The sequence below is a fragment of the Schistocerca americana genome, chromosome 1 (genome assembly GCF_021461395.2).
Source record: "Schistocerca americana isolate TAMUIC-IGC-003095 chromosome 1, iqSchAmer2.1, whole genome shotgun sequence".
NCBI classification, from domain to species: domain Eukaryota; kingdom Metazoa; phylum Arthropoda; class Insecta; order Orthoptera; family Acrididae; genus Schistocerca; species Schistocerca americana.
In genome coordinates this window covers 976,906,697-976,932,155 of record NC_060119.1, presented here as the reverse complement: position 1 = coordinate 976,932,155, position 25,459 = coordinate 976,906,697, and the positions used below count along the sequence as shown (strand labels likewise).

The following is a 25,459-nucleotide window of genomic DNA, read 5'->3' as shown; positions in this document are numbered from 1 at the left end:
AAACTTTCATTCCACACCGACTTTATTAACTAACTCTCTTTATGACTAACCCCCTTACATACGTAAAAGCCTGAACAAGTTTTTGACATGGTTTGCAAATGATGTAGCCACATAACAGCCATAATAATGTACTTCTGTGAAAGTTCTCATTATGAGAATAATATGGTTCTGAATTGTGTTTAATTTCTGTCCACTGCAATGTTATTATTTAGAAGTTTTATAAGTACAACAGTTAAAAATAAGTCATTCTTGTAGCCCTCATTCATATCAAGAGGCTAGTTGGAAATGAAGAAAAACTTCACATAATAACTCATTTAGTTTTTTAATAAATGCATGACATTTGACAAAATCCACACTACAGTAATCAAATATTCAATAATGAATGAGAAGTCTGATAATTGTATGAGATTCTATTGTCTACAATACCCATAGCATATGAATACAATTCGAAAGCAAATAGCAATCAAAGGGGAATACACTGAAATACACACTTACTTTAAATACATTGTTTTGCTTCTAAAATAAAATGTCCTGTGTAAGAAGCAAATAAATGCATAGTTATGAAAATGAAAAATGATGATTTTGATATAATTTCACATGCAATACACAAAAACCACCTTTTTTATTGAAGATTATTCAGAGTTTGTCTGGCCACAGTATTATCTTAGTTTCAATATACTACTTGTGCCCATATATCATTTTCATTATTCTTTGTCAAAAATATGTATAGCAATTTTATGCAGGTACACATGAAGTGATTATATATAAACAACAGAATTGTCACAGCTTCTAACAGATTGTTACACGAGATTATTCACAGCTGTCATAAAATACAGGCATAAATTGTTAACTACACATTTTAATTATCAGATCTTACAACAATAGCTGAGTGAAAATCCTTGGAGCCTTCAGCTTAGGCACCATGAACAGTCTGAAAAAATAAACATTTTTCATTAAAACAAATGTGAACTTTCCTTACACAGGTAATATTTCTGACTACACTTAAATACTTTTCATCTCAACTACCATACAGCAGTGCCATGTTTTATATTTGTGGGTTAAGGGAATGAAAACAAAATATATTCATAAAGTAATGTGGCTAATGTGATGCTGTTAACATGGTGTCCGTCACTGCTCTAAAAGGCAGAAGCTATGCAGAGAAGTGAATATGTAATGGGTAAAAGACAACTTCGACAGACAGAGAGAATTTACATAGGATGTAGTTGCAGTCACATATTGTTCATATGTTATAGCTTCCTCTTACCACATGACAAGTTTGGTTATCCCAAGAGCATTTCCTAGTTTGATTTGATTTCTTTATTAATCCGTGAAACAAGTTACATTGTATGGATTTCGTCATTGAATAATAGACAATTGAATTGAATTGGATAGTTGACAGTGAAATTTTCTTATAATCTAATTTAAATTTTTTAGTCTATTTCTCCATATAGTTCAACACAGAACTTTCAGATTTTAAATAACCTTCTTTAATTCAAGTACCCCATTACTGTATAGTAACTTTTATTTTGTAAAAATGTTTTTGGTTTTTCTTTGAAGGAGAAGATTGTCTCTATGTCTTTTATGGTGTGCGGTAATTTATTATATAATTTGATGGTATTGTACAGTAGACTCTGTTGCGTTTTAACTTTATTTTTTCTATCCAGATGCAACTGACTATCAACTTGCATGCCAAGAAATTTTTTGCTTTCCACCATTGTATGGTTTCATTACCTAACTTCAGGTTATTATAATATAGTTTTTTGTTTATGTAAAAGTTCATAGCACTTGTTTTCTTAATATTAAGTGTGACTTTGTTGTTAGCTACCCACTCACATACACTTTTTAGTGTTTCTTCAGCTTTCTCTCTTAGATCTACATGTGATGTGTCACTGATTAGCACATTAGAGTCATCTGCAAACAATATTGTATGCCCATGCTTTATACTTTGTGGGAAATCATTAATATAAATTAGAAATAGTACTGGATCTAGGACACTACCCTGTGGTACACCTATATTTATATGTTTGGGGCCAGAAATATGTTTTTCTATACAGTTGGAGTTACATGATAAATGTGTTATTTCAGTCATCTGTATTCTATTTTCTAGATATGACTGGAATTTTTTTTTTTTTTACAATCCTCCTTATTCCCAGTTCATCTAGCTTAACCAACAGTGTTTTGTGATCCACTGTGTCAAAAGTTTTCGTTAAATCGAGAAATATACCTGTTGTATAGTTTCCTTTATCGAGTGCTTCTAGGATATATTTAGTGAGATATGCTGTTGCTGCTTCTGTGCCTTTCCTGTTCGGAATCCAAACTGGTCCTTGGCTAGGAGGTTGTGCTTATTTAAGTAGCTCATAAGTCTATCTTTCACAATAGTTTCTATTATTTTTGCAAAGCACGAGAGCGGTGAGAGTGGCCTATAATTTTCTGTATTTCCTGTGTCTGCTTTTTTGAAGAGAGGCAGTACTTTAGCATATTTCAAGTAGTCAGGAAAGTAACCCTGCTTGAATGATTGGTTTATAATATTAACTAATGATGATAATAGGCTCTCTATACAGTCTTTAATTAGAAAAATTGGAACTTCATCTAAACCAGCTAAATTTTTATTTTTCAGTTTGCAAACTACTTTGTAGACTTCTTCTTTTATTGTGGGCAGTAATACCATTGAATGTGGTACACTTTTGTTTAGCTTTGTGATCTGAGGGACTTTTAGCAATTTTTGCTGTAATTTTGTACCTATACTGCTGAAATAATTATTTATATAGTTTGCTAAATATTTTGGATCTTTTATTAGAATTCCTTCCTTTTTTATTTTTATGTCTGACACATTCATCTTTCTGTTGCCGGTCTTCTGTTTTACAATCTTCCAGACTGCTTTGTTTCCGTTTTCAGCACTCAGCACCAGTTTGGAGTTGTGAGCCCTCTTAGCAGCACACAACACTTTCCTGTGTGTTTTCCTATACCTTTTATAAGAGTGTGAAAGATGGATTTGTTTGATTGTGTTTGATAGAGCTGAGGTACTTCAGTGTTTGAGGTGATTTTTCGATACCTTTTGTCACCCATTTGTTTTGTTCAGCTGTTGAGAATGGATGTAACACTTTAAGAAAGACCTCTTCAAATTTTAGTTTGAATAGTGTCATGAAGTTCTTGAATTTATCATTTGCATCTACCTCTGAGTATACTGTTTCCCAGGTTTCGTCCGCTATTTGTTTAGCAAACTCCTGCCTTTTTGTTTTGGAAAAATTTTGCCTATATACTTGTATTTTCTTTGTTCTTTCTGTAGTCATTTTTATATTAATAATTTGACCAGCATGGTCAGATAATCCTAGCTCAACAACATCCACACTACAGTTTTCTTTATCTAAATCTGTTAAAACCTGATCAATAGCTGTCTTTGAATGGTTTGCTATTCTTGCTGCACTGTTAACCCTTGGTAATAAACTGAAACTTTGGATGACACTTATTAATGATTCCCAGGTAGGATCTGGATTCAGTTTATCTACATTTAGGTCTCCACATATGAGAATGTTGCTTTTTGGAGTGGATATCATATCAAGTACTTGATTTAGTTTAGACAAAAACTTACTAAGGTCTCCACTAGGAGACCTGTATAAACACAAAATAGTTAATTTTCTACATCTGTACTGGCCTCTAAATTCTATTGCTGCCAACTCAAAATGTTCGTCTTCACTGATTGCACATAATCACTTCTGACATTATATGGTTAATTTTGTTTAACATAAATACAACAACCTCCACACTTCATAGAACTTCTACTGTATGCACCATGCGAAATTGTAAGATTTTAAGACCACTTGATTGATTTCCACTTCATTGCACCAATGCTCTGTGATACAAACAACTGACAGCTGTTTATAGTTTCCAGCTCAACTTCTAGCTGTTGGACTTTATTTCTTAAACTTTCGATATTTTGGTGAACAATTGTGAAATTATTATTACTGTATTTAGCATTGTCACTTCTCACTGTCTTTTTGTCCTTGTGAATTACTTCAAGTACCTCATTATTTCGTTTACATCACATTTTTTTATTTTCAAATGGTATCCTTGGAACATCACCCCTTTCAGAACATACCAGTTTCCCTTAATAATTTTACATATGTCCATGAGCATTTTACTAAAGGTCACTGTGCCTAGTCTATTCAAATGCAAGCCATCCCTGCCCAGACATTTGTCATTCAGAAATTCGTTAGGGTCAACGAAAATCACGCCAAGTTCGTTGCACTGTCCCCTGACGGTACAGTTTATATAAGTGTTACTCACTGATCTTCTATGTAAGATTCCACTGATTACGATTCTAGAGCTTGTAAACAATTTTTTGAATTACATTTCTTGTATCGTTTATGATTTCTTCTTCGCTGCTGCTTTGAATAGAGTTCGTCCCAACATGGATTACCACACCTCTGAAGTTCGTTGTTGTATTGCTACTATTCTTAAAGTTAGTGACCTGCACATGATGATTTCAAAAAAAGTAAAATCTCAATTGCTATCTGTACCTGCATGAACTCCCACAGGTAATGGTTCATAGGTCACACCATTTTATTTTATTTTTTAATTATTCTTGGGTACGTAGTCAGGTACAGTTGCTAAGAGATTTGCTATCAGTTTCAGTTAACTCTCGCAGTGGTGAGAGATTTCTCTTTCTCTCTCAGAAACCAGCAAAGAATGACTTTGGACACTGGTCCAGATTTCCCAAATACTCTCATTTAGAGAGATCGGTAGCATTTTAACAAATCATCAGAAAATCAAAATATTATAGTTTTCGAGAAGTATCACACGGAACTTCAATGTTTTTTTTCCCCCCCCAGTGAACTTTGAAATAGTGATGTGATCCAATCAGTCTTGACCTGTACGATTTGAGATGAAATCGCCCAATAGCAACTTTTCATGTCATTAGAAAATATCGACATTGCCAAATTTTTGCTGTTGTACGAAAGACAGTCATCAAATATAGGCCAAAAGTGGCAGTTTTTGTACTGCACATGGTGTCTCATTTATCTTTACCTTCCAAAATAACTTCTAATCCAGAAGCAAAATAAAAAAGGCATCAAGCATATGTTACTTACCTATGAGAAGAAAGAAGTCATTAATGACAGATGCAAAACCTAGAACTGACCGGGCATCAAACCCGAGACATGTGGATTTGTAGTCTGGCACTTGACCACCAAGGCACTGACACACATTTCGGACTGCAAATCAGAAAGGTCTCAGTTTCAATCCCTTCAGTCAGTCTTAGGATTTGTACATGTTACTTATGACTTCTTTCAACTCTGGCAATCTTTGCTGGTGTGAAAAATGCCGAGGTACACCATGCTTCAGACCCCATGTTGAACTGTAGGTCCCCCTATAACTGGTTGGGTATTCAGTTCAAGGGTCAGGGGAAGGCAACATTATACCACCTCCACCAGGACCATGCCTAGTAAAGCACTATTGTTTCACAATAATCTGCGGATTGATGGTTGGCTGTACTTACTACATTTTATTTTAAATAGCAACCGCTATTTTTTATCTGGTAATCCAATTCCTCTGCTTAAGACCTGCTCAAAAGTGACTTTGATTCTCCTGCACTGGCACATAGTGCAGGTACCCAGGGTAATGTAACTTCCACACACACTGGACTTGACAGTGACCATTACAATTATGCTTTCTTGTCAACAATAGGGGTACTTTTAATACAGCACTATAGTAATTTGAAATGGTATGTTATGTACAGAAAAGGTAGCCCTTCATTAAAAGCTGTATTATTACTTTTCTTTTATTGTGGTTGAATGTAGGTGTATTACTACTCAGACAGAGGAACTATCTTGACAAGAATCCACCTCCCTATCTTTTTGCAATTAATATTCTGCTAACTTACATTCTCCACAGATGAATAGCATTTTTGCCTTCTCTTTGCTGGTGTGCATTGCACTCACACAACCCTTCAACACACATGACTGAATGACAGGTATGCAGTTTCCTTGTGCTTCAATTTGTTTACTGTTAACTTCTGTAAGTGGATGAGTTACGTTACCCCATCAACCTTCACTGTGTTTAAGTACAGGGGGAAAAAATGTCTCCTTGAGGCTTAACAACTTCTGCTTGACACATTTCTTATTTTGTTCTGGACAAAGGGTTATTTGGGGGTACCAAAATAAAAGTGACACCCTGTATTAATGTGCTGACAGAATATTGTCTTAAAATAGAAATTTAAAGCTATGAGAATGCTGACTTTTGAAAAGCTTTCTACATTATTTGGATGCAGATTAATTTGTTCTACAGTTGGTTATTTTTAATAGATTTTCAGTAAAATCATTTTAATGACACAAAATAACCACTTGGGTTTCTGTCCCCTTCACTGGGCTCACCTCCAGGTCACAGATACTGGAAGGCCCTGAAGATATTCTGGGTATGGGGAAATCCAAAGGCAGTTGTGCCCAGACTGGGCAGCAATTTGTCAGTGTCTTTTCCCCAAGTAAGGAGCGGCTGAGAAAATCCTCCAGGGCTACCAACCTGTAGCTCTAACAATAATAATGACCCCTTACAAACACTGTCAGTCATGGAAGAGTGTGATGTGAAACAAATTATCCCATTATCAAAGTGCACAAGCAGACAAGCCAGATTCTGGGGAGTCTGCATCATCATCACACAGATATGAATGAGTGTTTTGGAACCTCAAGGAAGATGGAGCATAAAAAAACAAATTACATAGCTATTTTCAATGTAAATCATATCCTAAGAACTCAGAGACAACCCTCTTACAGAAAGCCTAAAAAAAAAAAATCACAGAATTCTTGTAATGTCACGACAAGAAACGAGATACATGGCTGAAAATAATTTTCATTCTAGAGGTTTCAGAATATACAAAGCATATGTGGGGCAGGTGGGGCGGAGGGCGGGAGGGGGGGGGGGGGGGGGGGGGGAAGAAGAAGAAGATAAACACGCATGGCATCTTGGAATCGACTTCACAATTGACTAACATCTTTGGATCCATTATCAGCCATCAAACCTGTTAACAAAATATACACCAATGTGAATGCAAATGATCCCACAACTGGAGACAATAAAAAGGACAAAGAGAAGGTCAAACATTTTTGGGACAAACTAGATGACACTTGGCAAACATTTCCAGAAAAACCACAATGTCCTACTGTTGGCTGACTTCAATGCCCACGTAAAGGAGAAGAAATACAAAATTATTGTTCAAAACTATGCAGCATATATGGTGTCAGATTGATAGAACATGCCAAGCCTACAACATGATCCTGAAATACACAGCCTTTAAAAGCTATTTAGAAAACAGAAAACATGGATCTCACCAAACCACACCTATGTGAATCCCAACTTGCTGATGTGGCAATCAAACAGAAGTCCCATAAACAAATACAAAATGTCAAAGTGTTCAGAGAAGCCAGCCTAGATTCTGATCACCACCTTCCGAAAATAAAACCAAGAACCATCACCAACCAAACAAACAACCAAAAATGCAGAAATTATTATCTAGACAAGATAATTAACTCTAAACAGTTTTCTCTTGCATCTGAAGACATGCAAAACCAAAACTGAGATCAAATAAAAGAAAACTTAATAACTAAAGCTGAATAACTAGTTACCATAACCTATTAAAAAAATAAAATAAAGAGGACCTTGGTCGACAGAAAATTGACACAGCATCCTTGAATTAAGCAGAAATGCATGGCAACTAATAGAACAGACAACATTTCTTAAGTGTACGAAAATTACTGAACAAACATTTCAAAAGACTGAAAAAAGCCCAAAAAGACCCACTCCATTTTCACATCAATGGAAAGTTCATCAAATATGACACAAGGAATGAGATTTTCACTCTGCAGCAGAGTGTGCGCTGAAATGAAACTTCCTGGCAGATTAAAACTGTGTGCCGGACCGAGACTCAAACACGGGACCTTTGCCTTTTGCGAGCAAGTGCTCTACCATCTGAGCTACCCAAGCATGACTCCCCCTCTGTCCTCACAGCATTTGCCCGCAAAAGGCAAAGGTCCCGAGTTTGAGTCTTGGTCTGGTACACAGTTTTAATCTGCCAGGAAGTTCCATGACACAAGGAACTTTTACAAGACTTTAAAACAAAAAAGAAAAGATAAATAAATACAGCCCACAAACCCTACAACTCCGAAATAAAAATGGAAACATTGCCCACAACAAAAGGGATAATTGTAAAATATTGACAGAGTATTTCAGAAAACACCTCAACTGTGAGGTACCCATAGAAACTATGGACTTTAGCACGTCAACAACAATCAACCATAACTCGGAACCGCCCACCATTGAGGAACTGCAATCAATCATGTCAAATCTCAAAAATATGAGGCCTCATGAGAAAACTAAATCACAGCTCAACTTTGGAAAAATAACAAAACTGCCATACAGTCTTTCCAAAATATCTTTGAAGAAATTTGGTTAAATGAAAGAATCCCAGGAGGTTTTTGATACCTTACGTCACATGTGGCTTGTAATCAAACTGTGTGCTTATGAAATATCATCTCAGTTACGTGACTGGATTCATAATTTCCTGACAGAGAGGCCACAGTTTGTAGTAACTGAGAGAAAGTCATTAAGTAAAACAGATAGTGTTATAGGTCCTCTGCTGTTCCTTATCTACATAAATGATTTAGAAGAAAATCTGAACAGCAGTCTTAGGTTGTTTGCAGACGACACTGTCATTTACTGCCCAGTAAACAGACTACAACAAATACAGAGGGATCTCACTCTTAGATGTCAAACAATGTAAAAATCCAGCATGGAATAATGACAGTATTTTGAAATGGATATAATGCTCCTCACCATAAGAAGAGACACTGAGTCTTAGACAAGCACAACAAATCAACTGCTATACATTTAAGCTTTTGGCCAAGGTGTCTTCTTCTAAAGTAGAAAAAACACACACACACAAAAACCACAAAACTGACCATTGTCTCTCGCACTGAGGCTGGATTGCACACAGCAACTGTACCTAATGGGAGAAGCAATCTGTGGGTGGTGGGGTAAGGAAGAGGCAGGTGTGGGGAGAGGGAGGGATAGCAACGTAAGTGTAGTGCAGCTTGTGGGAGCTTGTTGGAGGTGAGGATAGGGTAGGGCTGCTAGGCAGTCGGGAGGTTTGAGAGGGGTTGGGGGAAGGAGAGAAGTGAAGGAGGGGAAAAAGACTGGTGGGTGCATTGATGAAACAGAAGGCTGTTTAGTGCTGGAGTGGGAGAAGGGAAGGGGATAGGTGGGCAAAGAACAGGGATACATGGAGGCTCCCACCTGCACAATTCAGAAATGCTGGTGTTGGTAGGAAAGATTCAGATGATGCAGGCTGTGACGTAGTTATGGGAATGAAGCATGCTGTGTTGGGCATTTTTAGTGACTGGATGGTCTGGCTGTCTCTTGGCCACTGTCTGTCCATAGTCATTCATGCAGACAGAAAGCTCACTGATTGTCATAACCACATAGAAAGCAGCACAGTGGTTGCAGCTTAGTTTGCAGATCATGTGACTGCTTTCATAGACCTTTGTTGGGATGGGTGAGGCTTGTGAGTGGACTGGAGAAGGTAGTGGTAGCAGGGGGTTTGGGGCAAGTCTGTCATCTATGTCCTTTGCAGGGATATGAGTCACGAGACAAGAGGTTTGGAATAGGGATAGACAAGGATAATGCATAGGGGGTGGGTGGAGGAGTGCCACTGGGGAAGGGATGGGAAGGCTAGTGAGTAAGACATTCCTCATTTCAGGACACAAAGAGAGGTAACCAAAACCCTGGTGGAGAATGTGATTATGTTGCTCCCATCTGGATGGTATTGAGTCAAGAGAGGAGTGCTCCTTTGCGGTCAGAAGGTGGGAAGCATAGGAGATTTTTTATGTAGATTGGGCGCTGATAACCTCGTCATTGTGTGCCCTAAAACACTAATCATCATCATCTTTTTATGTAGAAGGCTTAAAGGGTAATTTTGATCTGTGAAGGCCTCAATAAGACCTGTGATACATTTGGAGAGGGACTGCTTGTCACTACAGATGCAGTTGCCATGGGTGGCTTGACTGTATATAAGGGACTTCTTGGTATGGAATGGGTAGCAGCTGCCGAAATGGAGGTATTGCTGGTAGTTGGAAGGTTTAACATGGACAGCCTGCTTCACAGCCTAAGCCATCTGTATTTGTCCTGCCAACACCAGCTTTTCTGAAGTGCACAGGCAGGAACTCTCCCAGCCATACATCCGATGTTCTTGTAAAGTCCCTGGTCTCAACTTTGCTAGTCCCAGTCCTTCACCCACCTATCCCCTCCATGCTCCCACTCCAACACTACACAGCCTTCTCACTAATGTGCCACCAGTCTCTTTCTCCTCCTTTTCCACTTCCCATCCCCCCCCCCCCCCCCCCCAACCTCAAATCTCCTGACTGCATCTAGTAACCCTAATCTGCCCTCCTCATGTTCCTGCATGTCTCCACAAGTAGCACAACACATTCCCCCACCCCTGCTCTGCCATCTCTCCCTCTCCCCATCCCAGCCTCCTCCATACCATTGCTACGAACAGATTGCTTCTCCCTTCAGACATAGTTGCTGTGTGCACTCTAGCCCCAGCAGCCAGAGACAGTGGTCGTGTGTGTGTGTGTGTGTGTGTGTGTGTTGTAAGATCGAATGTATAGCAGTTGTCTGGTTGTGCCTGGCCGTGATTCAATGTCTTCTTATCATGAATGTCACTCTTAGAAGTAACATACAAGATATTCTCTGAAGTCCTACTAAACAGAGCAGAACCCCAACTACATCATCACCTGGAAGAATACCAAGCAGACTGCAGGAAAGGAAAATCCTGCCCAGAACAAAACCTAAAACTTAAAAACCTCATGGCCTACCAAAATCATGTGATATCACTTTCATTGACTTTAAAAAAGCACATGACTCAACAGACTGGGAATCTCTCTATACTAAAATAACTAATTGCAGACAAAAAATCACAACCTTAAGCAGAGAAACCCTTACCAACACAGTACCATGGACATTATTCCCTGATATCTTAAGTCATGCCCTATCATCCTTTGTCAGCCTCTTTCCATATATTCCTTTCCTCAGCAATTCAGTGGGGCATCTCCTCATTCCTTTCCTTACCAATCCACCCAATGTTCAACATTCTTCTGATCGCCATATCTCAAATGCTTTGATTCTCTTCTGTTCCAGTTTTCCCACAGTCCATATTTCACTGCCATACAATCCTGTGCTCCAATCATACACTCTCAGACATTTCTTCCTCAAATTAAGGCCTATGTTTGACACTAGTAGACTTCTCTTGGCCAGGAATGCCCTTTTTGCCAGTGCTACTCTGCTTTTTAAGTCCTTCTTGCCCTGTCTATCATGAATTATTTTGCTGCCTAGGTAGCAGAATTCCATAACTTCATGACCATCAATCCTGATGTTAAGTTACACACTGTTCTCATTTCTGCTACTTCTCATTACTTTTGTCTTTCTTCAATTTACTCTCAATCCATATTCTATACTCATCAAACTAATCATTTCATTCAACAGGTCCTTTAATTCTTCTTCACTTTCACTGAGGACAGCATCATCTTCAGTGAATTTTAACAGTGATGTCCTTTCACCACTCTTGAACTTTTCTTCTTGTCACTATTTCTTCGATCTATACACTGAACAGCAGAGGTGAAAGACTACATCCATGTCTTACATCCTTTTCAATCTGAGCACTTTGTTCTTGGTCCTCCACTCTTGGTTCTTGCACTTACTGTATTTTACCAATTTTTCCCTCTAGCTTACCCCTATTTTTTATCATCCTGCACCATTTAACATTGTTGAATGCTTTTCCAGATAGACAAAACCTATGAATTTGTTGGGATTTTTCTTTAGTTTTGCTTCCATTATCAACCGCAACATCAGAATTGCTTCTCTGGTGCCTTTGCCTTTCCTAAAGTCAAACTGATTATCATCTAACAAAATCACAATTCTTTTCCATTCTTCTGTACATTATTGTTGTCAGCAAGGTGGATGCACGAGATGTTAAGCTGACTGTACAGTAATTCTCGCATTTGTTGGCTCTTGCTATCTTTGGAATTGTGTGGATGATGATTGCCCAAAAGTCTGATGGTATATCACTAGGCCCATATATTCTACACACCAATGTGAATAATCATTTTGTTGTGACTTCCCCCAATGATTTTAGGAATTCTGAATGAATGTTATCTGTCTCTTCTGCCGTACTTGATTTTAAGGCTTCCACAACTCTTTTGAATTCTGATTCTAGTACTGGATACCCTATTTCTTCCCTATTGACTCCTGTTTCTTCTTCCATCACATCATCTGGTAAGTCCTCCCCCTTATGGAGGCCTTCAATATACTCCTTCCACCTATTCACTCTCTCCTCTGCATTAATTGTTACTACCTTCACTTTTGACTTCACCAAAGTTTGTTTTGACTCTTCTATACACCGAGTCAGTCCTTCTGACAATTATTTTTTCCTCAACTTCTTCACATTTTTAAAGTAGCAATTTTGTCTTAGCTTCCCTGTGCTTCCTGTTTATTTCATTCCTAAGTGAAATATATTTCTGAATTTCCCTAAACATTATTGTTCTATCTTTTGTCAATCAAAGGTTCAAATGGCTCTAAGCACTATGGGACTTAACATCTGAGATCATCAGTCCTCTAGACTTAGAACTACCTAAACCTAACTAACCTAAGGACATCACACACATCCATGCCTGTTTTGTCAATCAGCTGAAACATTTCTTTTATGACCCATGGTTTCTTCACAGTCACCTTCATTTTACCTACATTTTTCTCTCCGATTTCTGTGATTGCCCTTTTTAGAGATGTCCATTCCTCTTCAACAGAACTGCCTACCGAGCTATTCATTAGTTTCTGTAGCCTCGGAGAACTTCAAGCATATCTCTTCATTCCTTAGTACTTTTGTATCCCATTTCTTTGTGCATTGATTATTCCTGACTAGTCTCTTAAGCTTTTGCATACTCTTCAACATTACCAAATGCCGATAGGAGTCTACCAAATTTTGATATGAGTCCATATCTGCCCCTGGGTACAGCTTACAATCCAATATCTGATTTCAGAATTTCTGCCCCACCATGATGTAATCTAACTGAAATCTTCCTATATCTCCTGGCCTTCTCCAAGTATGCCTTCCCGTCTTGTGATTCTTGAATAGAGTATTCGCTATTACTATCTGAAATTTACGGCAGACTCAATTAATCTTTCTCCTCTCTCATTTCTATTACCAAGCCCATAATCTCCTGGAACTCTCTCTTCTACTCTTTCCCCTGCAACAGCATCCCTATCCCCCATGACTAATGAATTTTCCACTCCCTTTACATACTGGTTTATCCTTTCAATTTCCTCATACAATTTCTCTATCTCTTCATCCTTTGTTTGTGACATTGGCATGATACCTAACCTATTGTTGTTGGTGTTCGCTTGCTGTTGAATCTAATGAGAGCAACCCTATCGCTGAACTGTTCACAATGAATCACTCGTCTTCTACCTTCCTATTCATAACACATCCTACTCCTGTTATACCATTTTCTGCTGTTGTTGGTATTACCCTATACTTGTCTGACAAGAAACCTTTTCTTCTTTCCATTTCACTTCACTGATGCCCACTATATCTAGACTGAGCCTTAGCATTTCCTGTTTCAGATTTTCTAGCTTCCCTACCACCTTCAAACTTCTGACATTCCATGCCCTGATTCTTGGAACATTATCCTTTCATTGGTTATTCAATTTTGTTCTTATGGTCACCTGCCTCTAGGCAGTCTCCTCCCGAAGATCCAAACGGGGGACTAGTCTAGAATTTTTTGCCGATGGAGAGATGACCATTACACTTTTCCAATTATGGGCCACATGTCCTCTCCCTATAGTATTTAACTGTGGCCAAAAAGGTAGTCAGAGAGTGGAACACAAAGACCCACGCACAAATCCTACTATGATAAAAAAATCAAAGTCAACTGCCTAGTCTTTGCAGATGATATGGCCCTACTAGCCGAGACCTGGGAAGAATCCAAAGAACAGACCCCCCCAGACTACAAAAAGAAGCATAAAAAACTGGTCTCTCAATCTCTTTGAAAAGATCAAAATAATGACAAACATAAATAACCCACCAAAACATCTTGAAATGGGACAACAACAAAATTGAAGCTGTGGAAGAGTTCAAATATCTTTGAGAATATATCAGGTGGAATGCCCTTGAGTAAAAGGCTATGTAATCTATCAGAAATTAAGCTGAACTGGTCTTCTACCTAAAAAAAAAAAAAAGTCCCTGGTTGGAGATCAAAGAAAGGAAGATATTAAGAATAATCCTAGGCCCGAAATTCCAGTACAGCCAACTAAGCCACATCAGAAACAAAACCCTTTACCAAACAACCAAGAAAATCCTCAACTCAGTAAAGAAAAGAATTGCTGAGTCACTCATACGCACAACAAAAAGATTCTCACAATTTTAGCTTTCAGTCATTAAGGCCGTTTTTAACAACAGGTATGCTAAATGGTGAGTAGTAACTTTCCTTCTCAATATTGTTACATTCCATCCTGGATTTTACATTGTTTGAAGAAAAACATTGATTTTTATGGACACATCCTCAGAATGAACTCAAACAGATTAACCAAATAATTTTTTTGATACTTCCACAACACAAAAAGCAAACTAATGTGCTTTACAGAAATGGAGAAGGTTTCAAAAGAACTCAAAATTGCAAAAAAATACACTTACAGATTAAACTGCAAAAAATTATCCTAAGACAAGAAAGAAAGAGAGGTTCCAAGTCAAAAACAAAACCAAACAGATGAACCACATCTCTGATGAAGAAAGGAAAGCAAGATCAGAAGGATTAAAACAATAATGGGCTAATACAAAGGCACAGAACATTACTAAGTGATTTATCTAACGTACCCCAAAGTTGGGTGAAATGAAAGAAGAAGAAAATAAGATGTGCGACGTCAATAAATATAATTGATCAATACATTTTCATTTTCAATATAAGACTAAAAAGCAATAAAAATAAAACAAAACTGGTTAATACAAGAATAAACAGCAACAATCTAAGTAGCATATTTTTATTATTTCTATTAGGGATGACTGCTTTTAGTTACCATGAAAATCATATGACCAAAATTAATTTAGCCAGATGATGGTTATGACAATCGCAACAAGTCATCACCAACAGAAACTTTAAAAATGTGATTTAGACAGTTAATAATTATTCTTATAACAACACGTTAACTTTCAGAAGGGAACTTTGACACATAACTGTAATGTTAAAACAAAATTTTAAAATTGTAATGGATTGTGCTACATTCAAAATGACCATGAAGAAGTCTTGCCGGGTTGTGCATTTCTCTGTTTTGGTTTTTAGGTCATCTACTGTACTTTGGATTTCTCTTATATCTTCCTTAATTTCTATAAATCATTTAATGTTACTCTTTCTAGTCCACAACTTTTGTATTATTCTCTTACTAATTCTGTTTTCTGGTGTTCTAATCAAATTTCCAAAGAATAAGTTGTGATTCTTTCTGATCGTTCTCATCAGTGGTTCTACTTCCTTATATAGAGTTTCACTTGATGCTATCCTTGAATGATTACTTATTTGATATTGTTAATTTATGCATCTCCTAACTATTGTTCTTTCTGCCTTGAGCATTCTGTCAATATTTGCTGTGTTAATTGTTTTGATGATTGTTTCAGGTGCATAAGTTATTTCTGCTTGTGTATCTTGTGTAACTGTTTTATAATGCCGCTATTGCCTTTTTTTTTTTTTTTTTTTTTTTTTTTTTTGCTATGTTCAGCTTTTTTGTTCGATTTTGCCATATCAGTTTTTCATTTTGGTCTGGTTTTAGAATAAAACACATAGATACTATAAATTGCTGTGTAAATGTACATTCTGTTTTGTTCCTTCTGGTGTAACGGAAATAGAGAAGTACAAGTGAAGGACAATGATTTGGCAGCAATTAAAAACTTCCTCCAAGAATCATCTTATGGCAACTTTTTAGTGATGGACAGACTTCTTTTCAAATTTAATGAGGGAAGAGAGACTTGGGCGATTCTATCTAATGTGAAATAATCAAGCTTGTGTATGATAAATCAACTTTAACACTGTTAAGCAAACCATGTTATTAAAATTAAAACAAATGGTCTTTGCTGAGAAGGTGATGATGATGAAGGTCCCAGAACTATGACATATGCCAAACTGAGGCAACTCTGGCCATATGAGTCATAATTCTCTTGAGAACTGAATGTGGAATTCAAAGATGGGAGATTTTCCTGCTGATGTGATGAATGACATACCAGAGAAGCTGATTAACGTGCAGTAATTTATGCAAGTTCAAGAAGAAACTATGTTCATGGAGAAACCTTGAGTTACATGTCCTGTTCCTTGGTGTCATTCATCGTTAAGAGTTTGTAACTACAGGAGCAATAAATAGTTCATGTGAAAGTTGAAACAAATTTTCCTACAATATTAGCAGAATTTTATAAGAGTATTTGTTCACTATCCATTTGCAACATGAATGAAAGACTTATAGAATATGCAAGGATAATCTGAAAAATTAATGTAAGAGAAATGAATGATTTTTTTAACGTATGACTGCAGAAGATGCCAAAAATATTCCAGCGAGATACAGAATGAACTGAAAACCCACACACATGATCTCAGAAAGATGTCCATCTCTGTATAGTCTCCTCAGGGTGGAATGTATTTTCTATTTTTTCTCTATAAAGAATAAAATGACATTGTAGCAAAATTTTATATCACAAAGATTTGTCACAAATCAAATGATATTTTAAATATTTTTGTAACTCCTAGCCAGACTCTGAATCTGGATCTAAGACAAAAAAACTGATGCTCATGAAAAGGGAGATAACTGTGCTCCTTAGTTTAAATGACACTGAAAAGAATCTCATTGCATGTGACATGAAGCAGTGAGATTTACTGTGAAGACACAGAAAAGACAGCCAGGAGCACCAATTTTCAAATTAATATACTGATGTAGCAGGTGCCAATAGTTAACTACAGTAGTGATGATGATTATGACTAGATGGTTAGTTAAGGTACTGATGGTGGGCGATAGAAGGTTCAACAGCAAACATAATTTTGTCAGAAACTGAAAACAGTCTTCTGTTTTATTAGATTTGCTGCAATGAAATCTTTCAAATCTAATTACTACTCGATGCCAAATCACACAAAAGAAAGTTGCAATTATCTTTTAATATGCATGAATATTGCAATAGGAATGCTCATAAAACAACACTGCAGGCAAATATGAATGCAATCCATAACTTATTAGATATCCCACTGAAAGCTTTTTTCATTCTCTTCCCTTACATGGAAACAAATCAATGAGGATATGACTATTAAAACTGGCTTTTCGCATTTTATGTACTTATGTTCTCGAGTCAGTTCTGTATTCAAATATTCCCACATTATCTTCACAATCACACATGCTTCTAGAAGATCAATTGTTCCCCATTTCCTTTCCACCAAACAACATCAAACATTTCTATCCCCCACCCCCATAGTAATCGTGCTGTGCTGTGCAGTTTATCCATTTTAGAACTCACTCACCTATAATTTTATCTGATGGTCACATATCACCACACATGAATAGGCCCTAACATAAGCAAATAAAACTGCAATTTCTTTGGCACATTTACTCCCATTTTTTACGTGCTAAACAATGGCTCTCTTTGCGGAGATAGTTCCCGCAATTGTTACTTACCTTCACAATATCAACACCTGTTAGAGTTTTTACCACTTCAGGGACTTTACTGACAATACTAAGGACTTCACCAGTGAGCTTGGCAGCACCAACCTCACCATTTCCTGCTGATACCATAGTTATCTTCTTTGCCTGTGACAGAGGAGCAGCAACTTCTGCTGCAACCTAAATTCAAAATATAATAAAATATTATGACACAGTAATTAAAGATATTCTTACCATATCTATATCCTAATATATAACTTTTTATGTATGTGTAGTTCTAAAAGAAACACTGCAATGACCATGAGTGATACACTAATGTCAACATTTGTTACAATTAATTCACTTTAGACAGTAAACTATGGATTCAATCTTTTTGAATTCATCATGTTCCTTAGGAGAATCATGGAGATGTGGAATGAATCAAGGTATACATTTATAAAAGAGAAACAAGCTACAGGTATTTAATCTGTACAATGGTTTTTAATTGTCTCATATGTGAAGAACATTTCTTTGGATCTTACACTTATACCTTCGGTCTCCTGCAGCTATCATTTCCTGGTATGGATAGAGTGCCTAGAGAGCCACCTGACGTATTTAAACACACTTGTGTGCACTCCACACACTCAGTCAGGTACCTGGGTAGCAGCTCCTGATTTGCACTGCTTTGCTGAGCCATTTTGGGGACCCTCAAATTCTGAACCCTATGGCACAAGCCTTGTAAGTCACCCCCTAGTTCGCCGAAGAGCCTCTGGTGCAAGTGCTACAACTGATTCAGAACCAAGGGCCCATAATCAGTTTTGAGGACAATCGTGCAGATTGTGGGTTGAAATTCCAAGAGCAGGGCTGGAATTCTCTGCTGGTTGCTGTAATTATTCATTATGATCTTGGAGCACAGATGATAGGGATCATTTGTTCGAATGTGCACTGCAATCTGTAACTTGCTGTACACTGGTCTTTTAAAGCCTTTAGGAACAGATTCTTCAATATAATGAACGATACTCTCAGGGATGATTCACACATGCTTAACCTTTAGTGCTCCCTTTATCCCACAATAAGACACAGCAAGCGAAGATTTTAACACTGGCTCTGTCGAAGTTTCAACTTGAGAACATACCTCAGACTTGTTGATTGGGGAATGACTATAACATCATGAGATTTCTCTGGTCCCTAACTCCCATTGTGATGTAACATGGTTGATTTCCCAATCTGATATGTTTTTCTACTCCCATATATAATCAAGTGTTTTCATTAATTTTTATCTTATTTTCAATACATTTCTCTGTTGGCATTTAACACCTACATCAAAATCTCACATTCTTAACTAAACTTAACTTCACTGGTATTTATTATTCAGATTATTATTTTGATTGTCCTTATTCTACTGATATAATTGATTTTCTTTATGGCACTCATAATTAGGAAATACACTGATATAATTGATTTTCTTTATGGCACTCGTAATTAGGAAATACAATCGACTGATGCTAGCACTACAGTTTGATACACAGAAAACCAATGGGCTAATCAATGTATCTAAGAAAAGTGACCTACACCATTCAAAAGTTAAGCATTCTGATTTTTAGAAAGTATTTTAAATTACCTACAACTAATTAGCTTGCAAAATATTTAAACTGGAAGTTCAAAGCCACTTAAATATTCTATTGCAGATTTCATTATAACCACTGTTAGATTCCACACTTTGAGTGCATACTTTTGTTACCTTAATTTTTCTGTAGAAAATGATATACAGCAATAACTAATTAACTCACTAATAAATAATTTCATGGAATTTACTCTAAGTTGCATTATGGCACTCCATATAAACAAAGAGATTCACACTGTGTAAGAAAAATGGTGTCCATATATTTTTCTAAATTTGTGATTGGCAACATTTTTTATAATCAAAACCAAATTAGTTGTTTCAGTTCATTCAAAAGAATAAAATCCAACCTAGTCCTTTTAAAAGCATTATGCAGTTTTCAAAATGACAATTTGTTCTTATGCTCATCTATAATAATTAGTTGGACATCAGGCAAAACTGACTGTTTGCAGTTCGTAAGTTTACAAGTAATCTCTATCTTTGTGTGTGCTCTCAAGTGTTGACTCATGCCATAAATATGTTCATTCTGTTCACTGAAGTACATGCACTGGTGACCAAGAAACTCAAGAATTCTAATGTTTAATAACTTTTGAGTGAATTCCGTAAACTAAATTAATTGACATTTTAAATTGACTGTGTTGTGTGGAGTGTGGAATGTCACTGAAATCAAATGATATAGTGATGGGCACAGTGCCGCTCATTAGCGATTGACTTAATGGAAATGTACAGTGTACAGTACTCTTAAATTGTTGCAGGACAGTGCTTGGTACAAACTGTGTTGATTTTACATAAATGAACTGGTGCCACAAAAGAACACTTAACTTTGCTACTGAACTGTGACTTGGTACATACAGTAGGTCCCAACCTGGACATGTGCACTAATAAATTTCCGTATTCTCTATAAACTAGACATTGTAATTCAAAACGGAATCTTCAAAGGAATAAAATTTGTGTGTTAATGTCATCTAAAATATGGTGTAGTGTACATCTCTGAGCAAACACCACACCAAACTCATTTAAACTTTAAGCTGTGAAGAGATCAGGTTCTGCTACACTATGTACAGGGATACTAGAACTACCAGTGGCACACTACTGCCAATCAAGTCAATGAGTGGTGAGAGGTCCTATATTTCCTGGAGAAGACTGAACTTTATGCACCTTTGATATATCCGGTATGTATTACAAATGCTTGATAATACACATTCTGACCTCACATTCCTTGTATTCTGTATAGTTTCTGTCCTGGAAAGCACAAGACTTGACTCATAAATGACCATGAATCTTAACTCGTCCTACCTTAGAATTTTTTTTCCTCTTTCTTTGCTCTATTTGCAGGAAGTATTTCATGTTTACTCTGTTTTCACAGGGAACCAGTTCTTGCTGTGAATGTTTGTGCCTTATTTAATGAAATTTCATCTTAACTTACACAATATTCACGTATTTAAATGTTTATTCTTTGGTATGTGTGATTACATTATAACAATTTGTGATATGTTTTCATATATAAATTACATTTAGTCAGAGTGTTAACCTATTTACCTTGGGTAATGTTTCAAGGAGCATATCAACCATTGCTGCTTCCTTGTAGTCCTTCCAGGCATCTGCTTTTTTTGCCATTTGTTCTGCTTCAGCTCGAGCCTTTGCCTCAATAGCAAATGCTTCTGCTTCTCCTCTGACACGAAGAGCTTCAGCTTCAGCCTCTGCTTCAAGTATCACTCTGTTTCTGTTTGCTTCAGCAAGTTTCTCCAACCTAAGCAAACATTGTAGTATTTCATACTTAATCTACTGCTGATCTTATTACTATTGCTAATGAGTATGATTTAATTTACACACTTCACATTTACATCTTTTTATTGTCTGCAAATATTCTAATACATTAAAATCAATGATAAACAACGACATTTTAATACAGCTGGGAACTGTAACCATGGAAGATTACAATATATCACTATTTACTACAACTTAACTATCACGAGATATAACACACAAAGTCACAAACAGACTCTAAGTTCCCTCCCTCCACTGAAGAATCATTCTAAGGATTTTGGTAGATACAACTAATGGTTTCTTATGCTGTTTCACAAACCAGACATTTTTTGTGCTGTTAGACACATCAAATATGATAGCTACATCTATCATTAACACAAATTATCAACTTTGCCAACATTGGGTATAATTTATAACTTGCAGACACACACACACACACACACACACACACACACACACACACACACACACACACACACATGTAAAATGAAGTCCAACAGGTGCGCTACCATTGTGGAACAAGATCCCATACAGTTCTGCCTTTGGTCACCACTTCCAGAAACTTTCAAAATGCTTAGGAAGCTATACCAAATGTTTAATCTATAATTAATCTGATACCTTTTTACACCTGTGATCTTCATTATATTTATATTATATATATATTAACTATAATAATAATAATAATAATAATAATAATAATAACTTGTAGAGAAAAAAAAGCATAAAATTCTTTTAGAAACTTATGTCAGATAAGCACTGACTGGTAAGATCCATTTGCGTAATTGGCACTGCATCTCAAGACCAAATTGTACAGTTCAGTTTTATCACAAGTTATCACACTGAACAATGATTTTGAGCTTCCAAAACTGAATATATTGTGGGAAGTATTGGAGATAACTGCCATCAAACCCCATGAGGGCACAAATGTTTTCTTAGGACCAATGAATCCTTAAGACAGAAAAATCTGTTAAACAAATGTCAGCCAATGATCCCAAGACAAAAGCCACACACAACACAATATGTCAAAATGTAATTTCCTTTTTATCAATGGTCGCAGGCACCTGGATAAACTCCCATTTTCCAGGAAATTTCTTTTGTTTTAATTCATTGAATCAACAAAAGATCATGGCCAAGGAAGAGAAGATTCTCTAAATTCAATTGGTGAAGATATGCTCAGTCATGCACAAACAGAATTCATAACAAATTATCACACAAAAATAACCCCTTTCAACTGCATGACAAAAAGTGAACAAACTGAGAAGCTAAGGAAATTTGGGTCTTCCAGCTTTCCTAATAGAGGTACAAAATTGTTACTATAGATTACACTGACTTCTGCTGTCACATGTCTATAGATTACACTGGTTTCTCCTGTCACATGTCTTTCTTTGATGTGCAACAGCAGTCTAAACCAAAGTAATTCTCAGTGAATATGATATACTTAGTTTTTATCTACTAAAATTTGCTTAGTTTTTATCTACTAAAATTTGCATTGATGCATGTTTGTTATTACTTTACTACTGGATCTGCATTGTTTAACAGTCATGACTGGACAGACTAAATCAGAAGTAAATAAACAATATGAGATTTTACAATTTTTCATATAACATATGAAAAATGTTGTTCAGAATGATCATACATATAACATATGAAAACAATATTATTTTGTCCAATCAATTTGGTCACTGTTGAAAAATTCTTAAACAGAGTATAAAAGGTGCTCTTTCTAGGCCTGTGAAATTCTCCTTTTGAATGTTCCTGGCAACAGACATTGGATTTCTTGAGGCAACGTTTTGAATATTTTTAGAGCAACCACTGGAAAACTATCTTGTGTTCCAGACAGCCTACAGCTTTGTATTTCAAAGTGCCTCTTGTTGCATGTGTCATAATTATGTACTGTATTTCTTGTCTCAAAGATCCTTAGTTTTCTCTTACACTGTTGAGTGCAAAAGCACATACTGGTGAAAAAGCTGAAAATGGTCATTGTTCCTAACTGGCCAAATACAGTGGATCTTGGACCTTTTGGGTTAAGTTGAAACAAGTGATAGTGGATCCACAACCAATTATAAGGAGAAAGGGAACCAAGAATTGGAAATGCATATTTATCGTATTATGGACATACTCAGCATACACTCACAACATAGCTCATAATAATTGTTCAAAATGGTGACCGCCAGTCTCAGTGCATGCGTGGCAATGATACATGAATTCTGCTGCACTCTCAAAGATCCCTGGTGTCTGTTGCACCAGGAAATAGACACCTTGGACCCTAGCAAGCAGGTCTTCATCCATTTCTACAGGGGTTTCATACACAAATGTCTTGACATAACTGCAGAGGAAAAACCCCAGAGGTGCGAGATCTGGTGATAACAATGGCCATGGGACAGGACCACCTCTTCCAATCCAATGATGTGTTGTTCAAGTGCTCGTGGATTATCATTGCAGTGGGCTGGAGCGCCATCTTATTGAAGTCACATCCTATCGCAGACAACAAGGGATGCAGTGTCCAAGACACAGCACATCTCACAGGAACATCAGGTCACACTGGGACCAGTTAAATGGGGAGGCAGCAATTAATGTCCCATCAAATAATCTCAGATGAAGCCTGCCCATAAGTTAACAGAAAACTGCTTCTTGCAGCCACTGATGTGGGTGGCACCAGAACTGCATGTACCATTGCAATACAAGCATTGAGACTGGAGGGTGTCGTCTTGAACAATTACTATAAGCTACACTCTTGTTACATGATGTACGCTGTGTATGTCCATAAAACAATAAATATGAATTTCTGACCACTGGTTCCCTGTCTAAGTATGACCAGTTGTGGCCCACTATCACCCATTTCAATCTGACAAAAACATTCGAGACACCCCTGTACAGGCTTCCAGTGCTCTAGTCTTTTGCTTGAAGTGATGATACTAACAAATTTTTTTAGCATTTACATGTGCTCGCAACCTGAAGAGTGCTCCCATAACAGTAGGCCATAATTAATGTGGATATGACATAGTATGTAACTTAAGGAGGAGCCAAAGGAAAAATACATCTGTGTCATTTAGTGATAATTTTTTATGGTTTCAAGCCAAGAAGAAAATAAAAATGTGAAAAACCAGCCTGCTAACTCACAGATAAGTCACAACAACATCCTATTTTTAAACATTCAGGGTCTTGAAAGTAAAGTTGAAATTCTGGAGCAGTCATTGCCACAGAATAAGTATTCTTTCTTATGTCTATCAGAACATTGGCTTAAACCAGAACAAATACAATACTATGTACCAGAAGGTTATAAACATGGAAACAGTTTTTGCAGATCTCAGTACCGTTATGGTGGTACTGTTATCTATGTTTCAAATGAAATAGAGTGTAGAGCACTAGATCTTAGTTGGGCATGTGTAGAGAAACACTTTGAAATTACCGGGATCATATGTGATATAATGAAACTCATCATACTATGTATCTACCATTCCCCTGACTCAGATGATAAAACTTTTTTAGATAATTTAGACAGTGTACTCTGCTACATAACAAAATGGAAACAGTATGTAACTGTAATTCGGGGAGACTTTAATTCAAGCTTTGGTGTAACACGTAACAAACCCAGTGTAAATAAGTTACTGAATATGCTAAGGCAGCACAACTTCCATCATGTAAATTCAGAACCAACAAGACTACAAGCGTGCTTGGATAATGCTTTTCTCAACTGTGCTCGTGATATGTACTCCACCAAGGTAAAGGAATTTGTTTTCTCAGACCACTCCATGTTAACAGTAGAGTTAAGACATTTTATAAAAGGGGATGAGAGCAAGGCTGCACAAAATTTAACAAAATCCAATACCTTAATATTAACAAAACACAATCTCATAAAACTAACACACCAGCTGAGCATAACAAACTGGGACAAATTATTTCAAAACTGTGATTCCAGTGCCCAAACAGTTTACGAAACATTCCACAATTACTTAACAGGTACTTTACAAGCCCATATTGTTCAAAAGAAATACCACAAAACAAGAAAGGGTAAATTTTGGTACACCAAAGAACTGGAAAATCTAAAAAATAAGCTACTGCTGTTGAAGTGCCTTGCCAAAGTAAACAATTCTAATGAAATTAAGGATCTTGAAAAAATCACTATGAAACTGTATAAGAAAGAGTTGCAATTGGCGAAACAAAGATACACCACAAATCTCATAAAAAATAGTACAAACCAATGCAAAACAGCTTGTCAGTAATTAATACTGTTAAAGGTGAAGTCAGAAACTTTGACAAGACAGTCCCAATACCAGCAGATACATTCAATAAATATTTTGTAAGCTGTGCTGATGATATCAAAAAGTTGATCAGTAAATCCAATGTAACATGTATAGATTATCTTAAGAGAACAAA

The 25,459-nt window shown here is 36.7% G+C and overlaps 1 protein-coding gene across 2 annotated transcripts in view; it reads right to left on the bottom strand.

Moving 5' to 3' along the window:
• Positions 1-306: 306 nt before the first annotated feature.
• The window catches only part of LOC124615740 (flotillin-1), a 142,763-nt gene continuing 117,610 nt past the window's right edge, over positions 307-25,459 (bottom strand). For both annotated transcript variants that reach the window (XM_047143825.1, XM_047143835.1), the window contains 3 exons: positions 20,855-21,065; positions 17,731-17,895; positions 307-931 (listed from right to left, as the gene is read on the bottom strand). In XM_047143825.1, the coding sequence (XP_046999781.1) occupies positions 914-931; positions 17,731-17,895; positions 20,855-21,065 (394 nt within the window). In that variant the 3' untranslated portion in view covers positions 307-913. The remainder of the gene's footprint in view (positions 932-17,730; positions 17,896-20,854; positions 21,066-25,459) is intronic.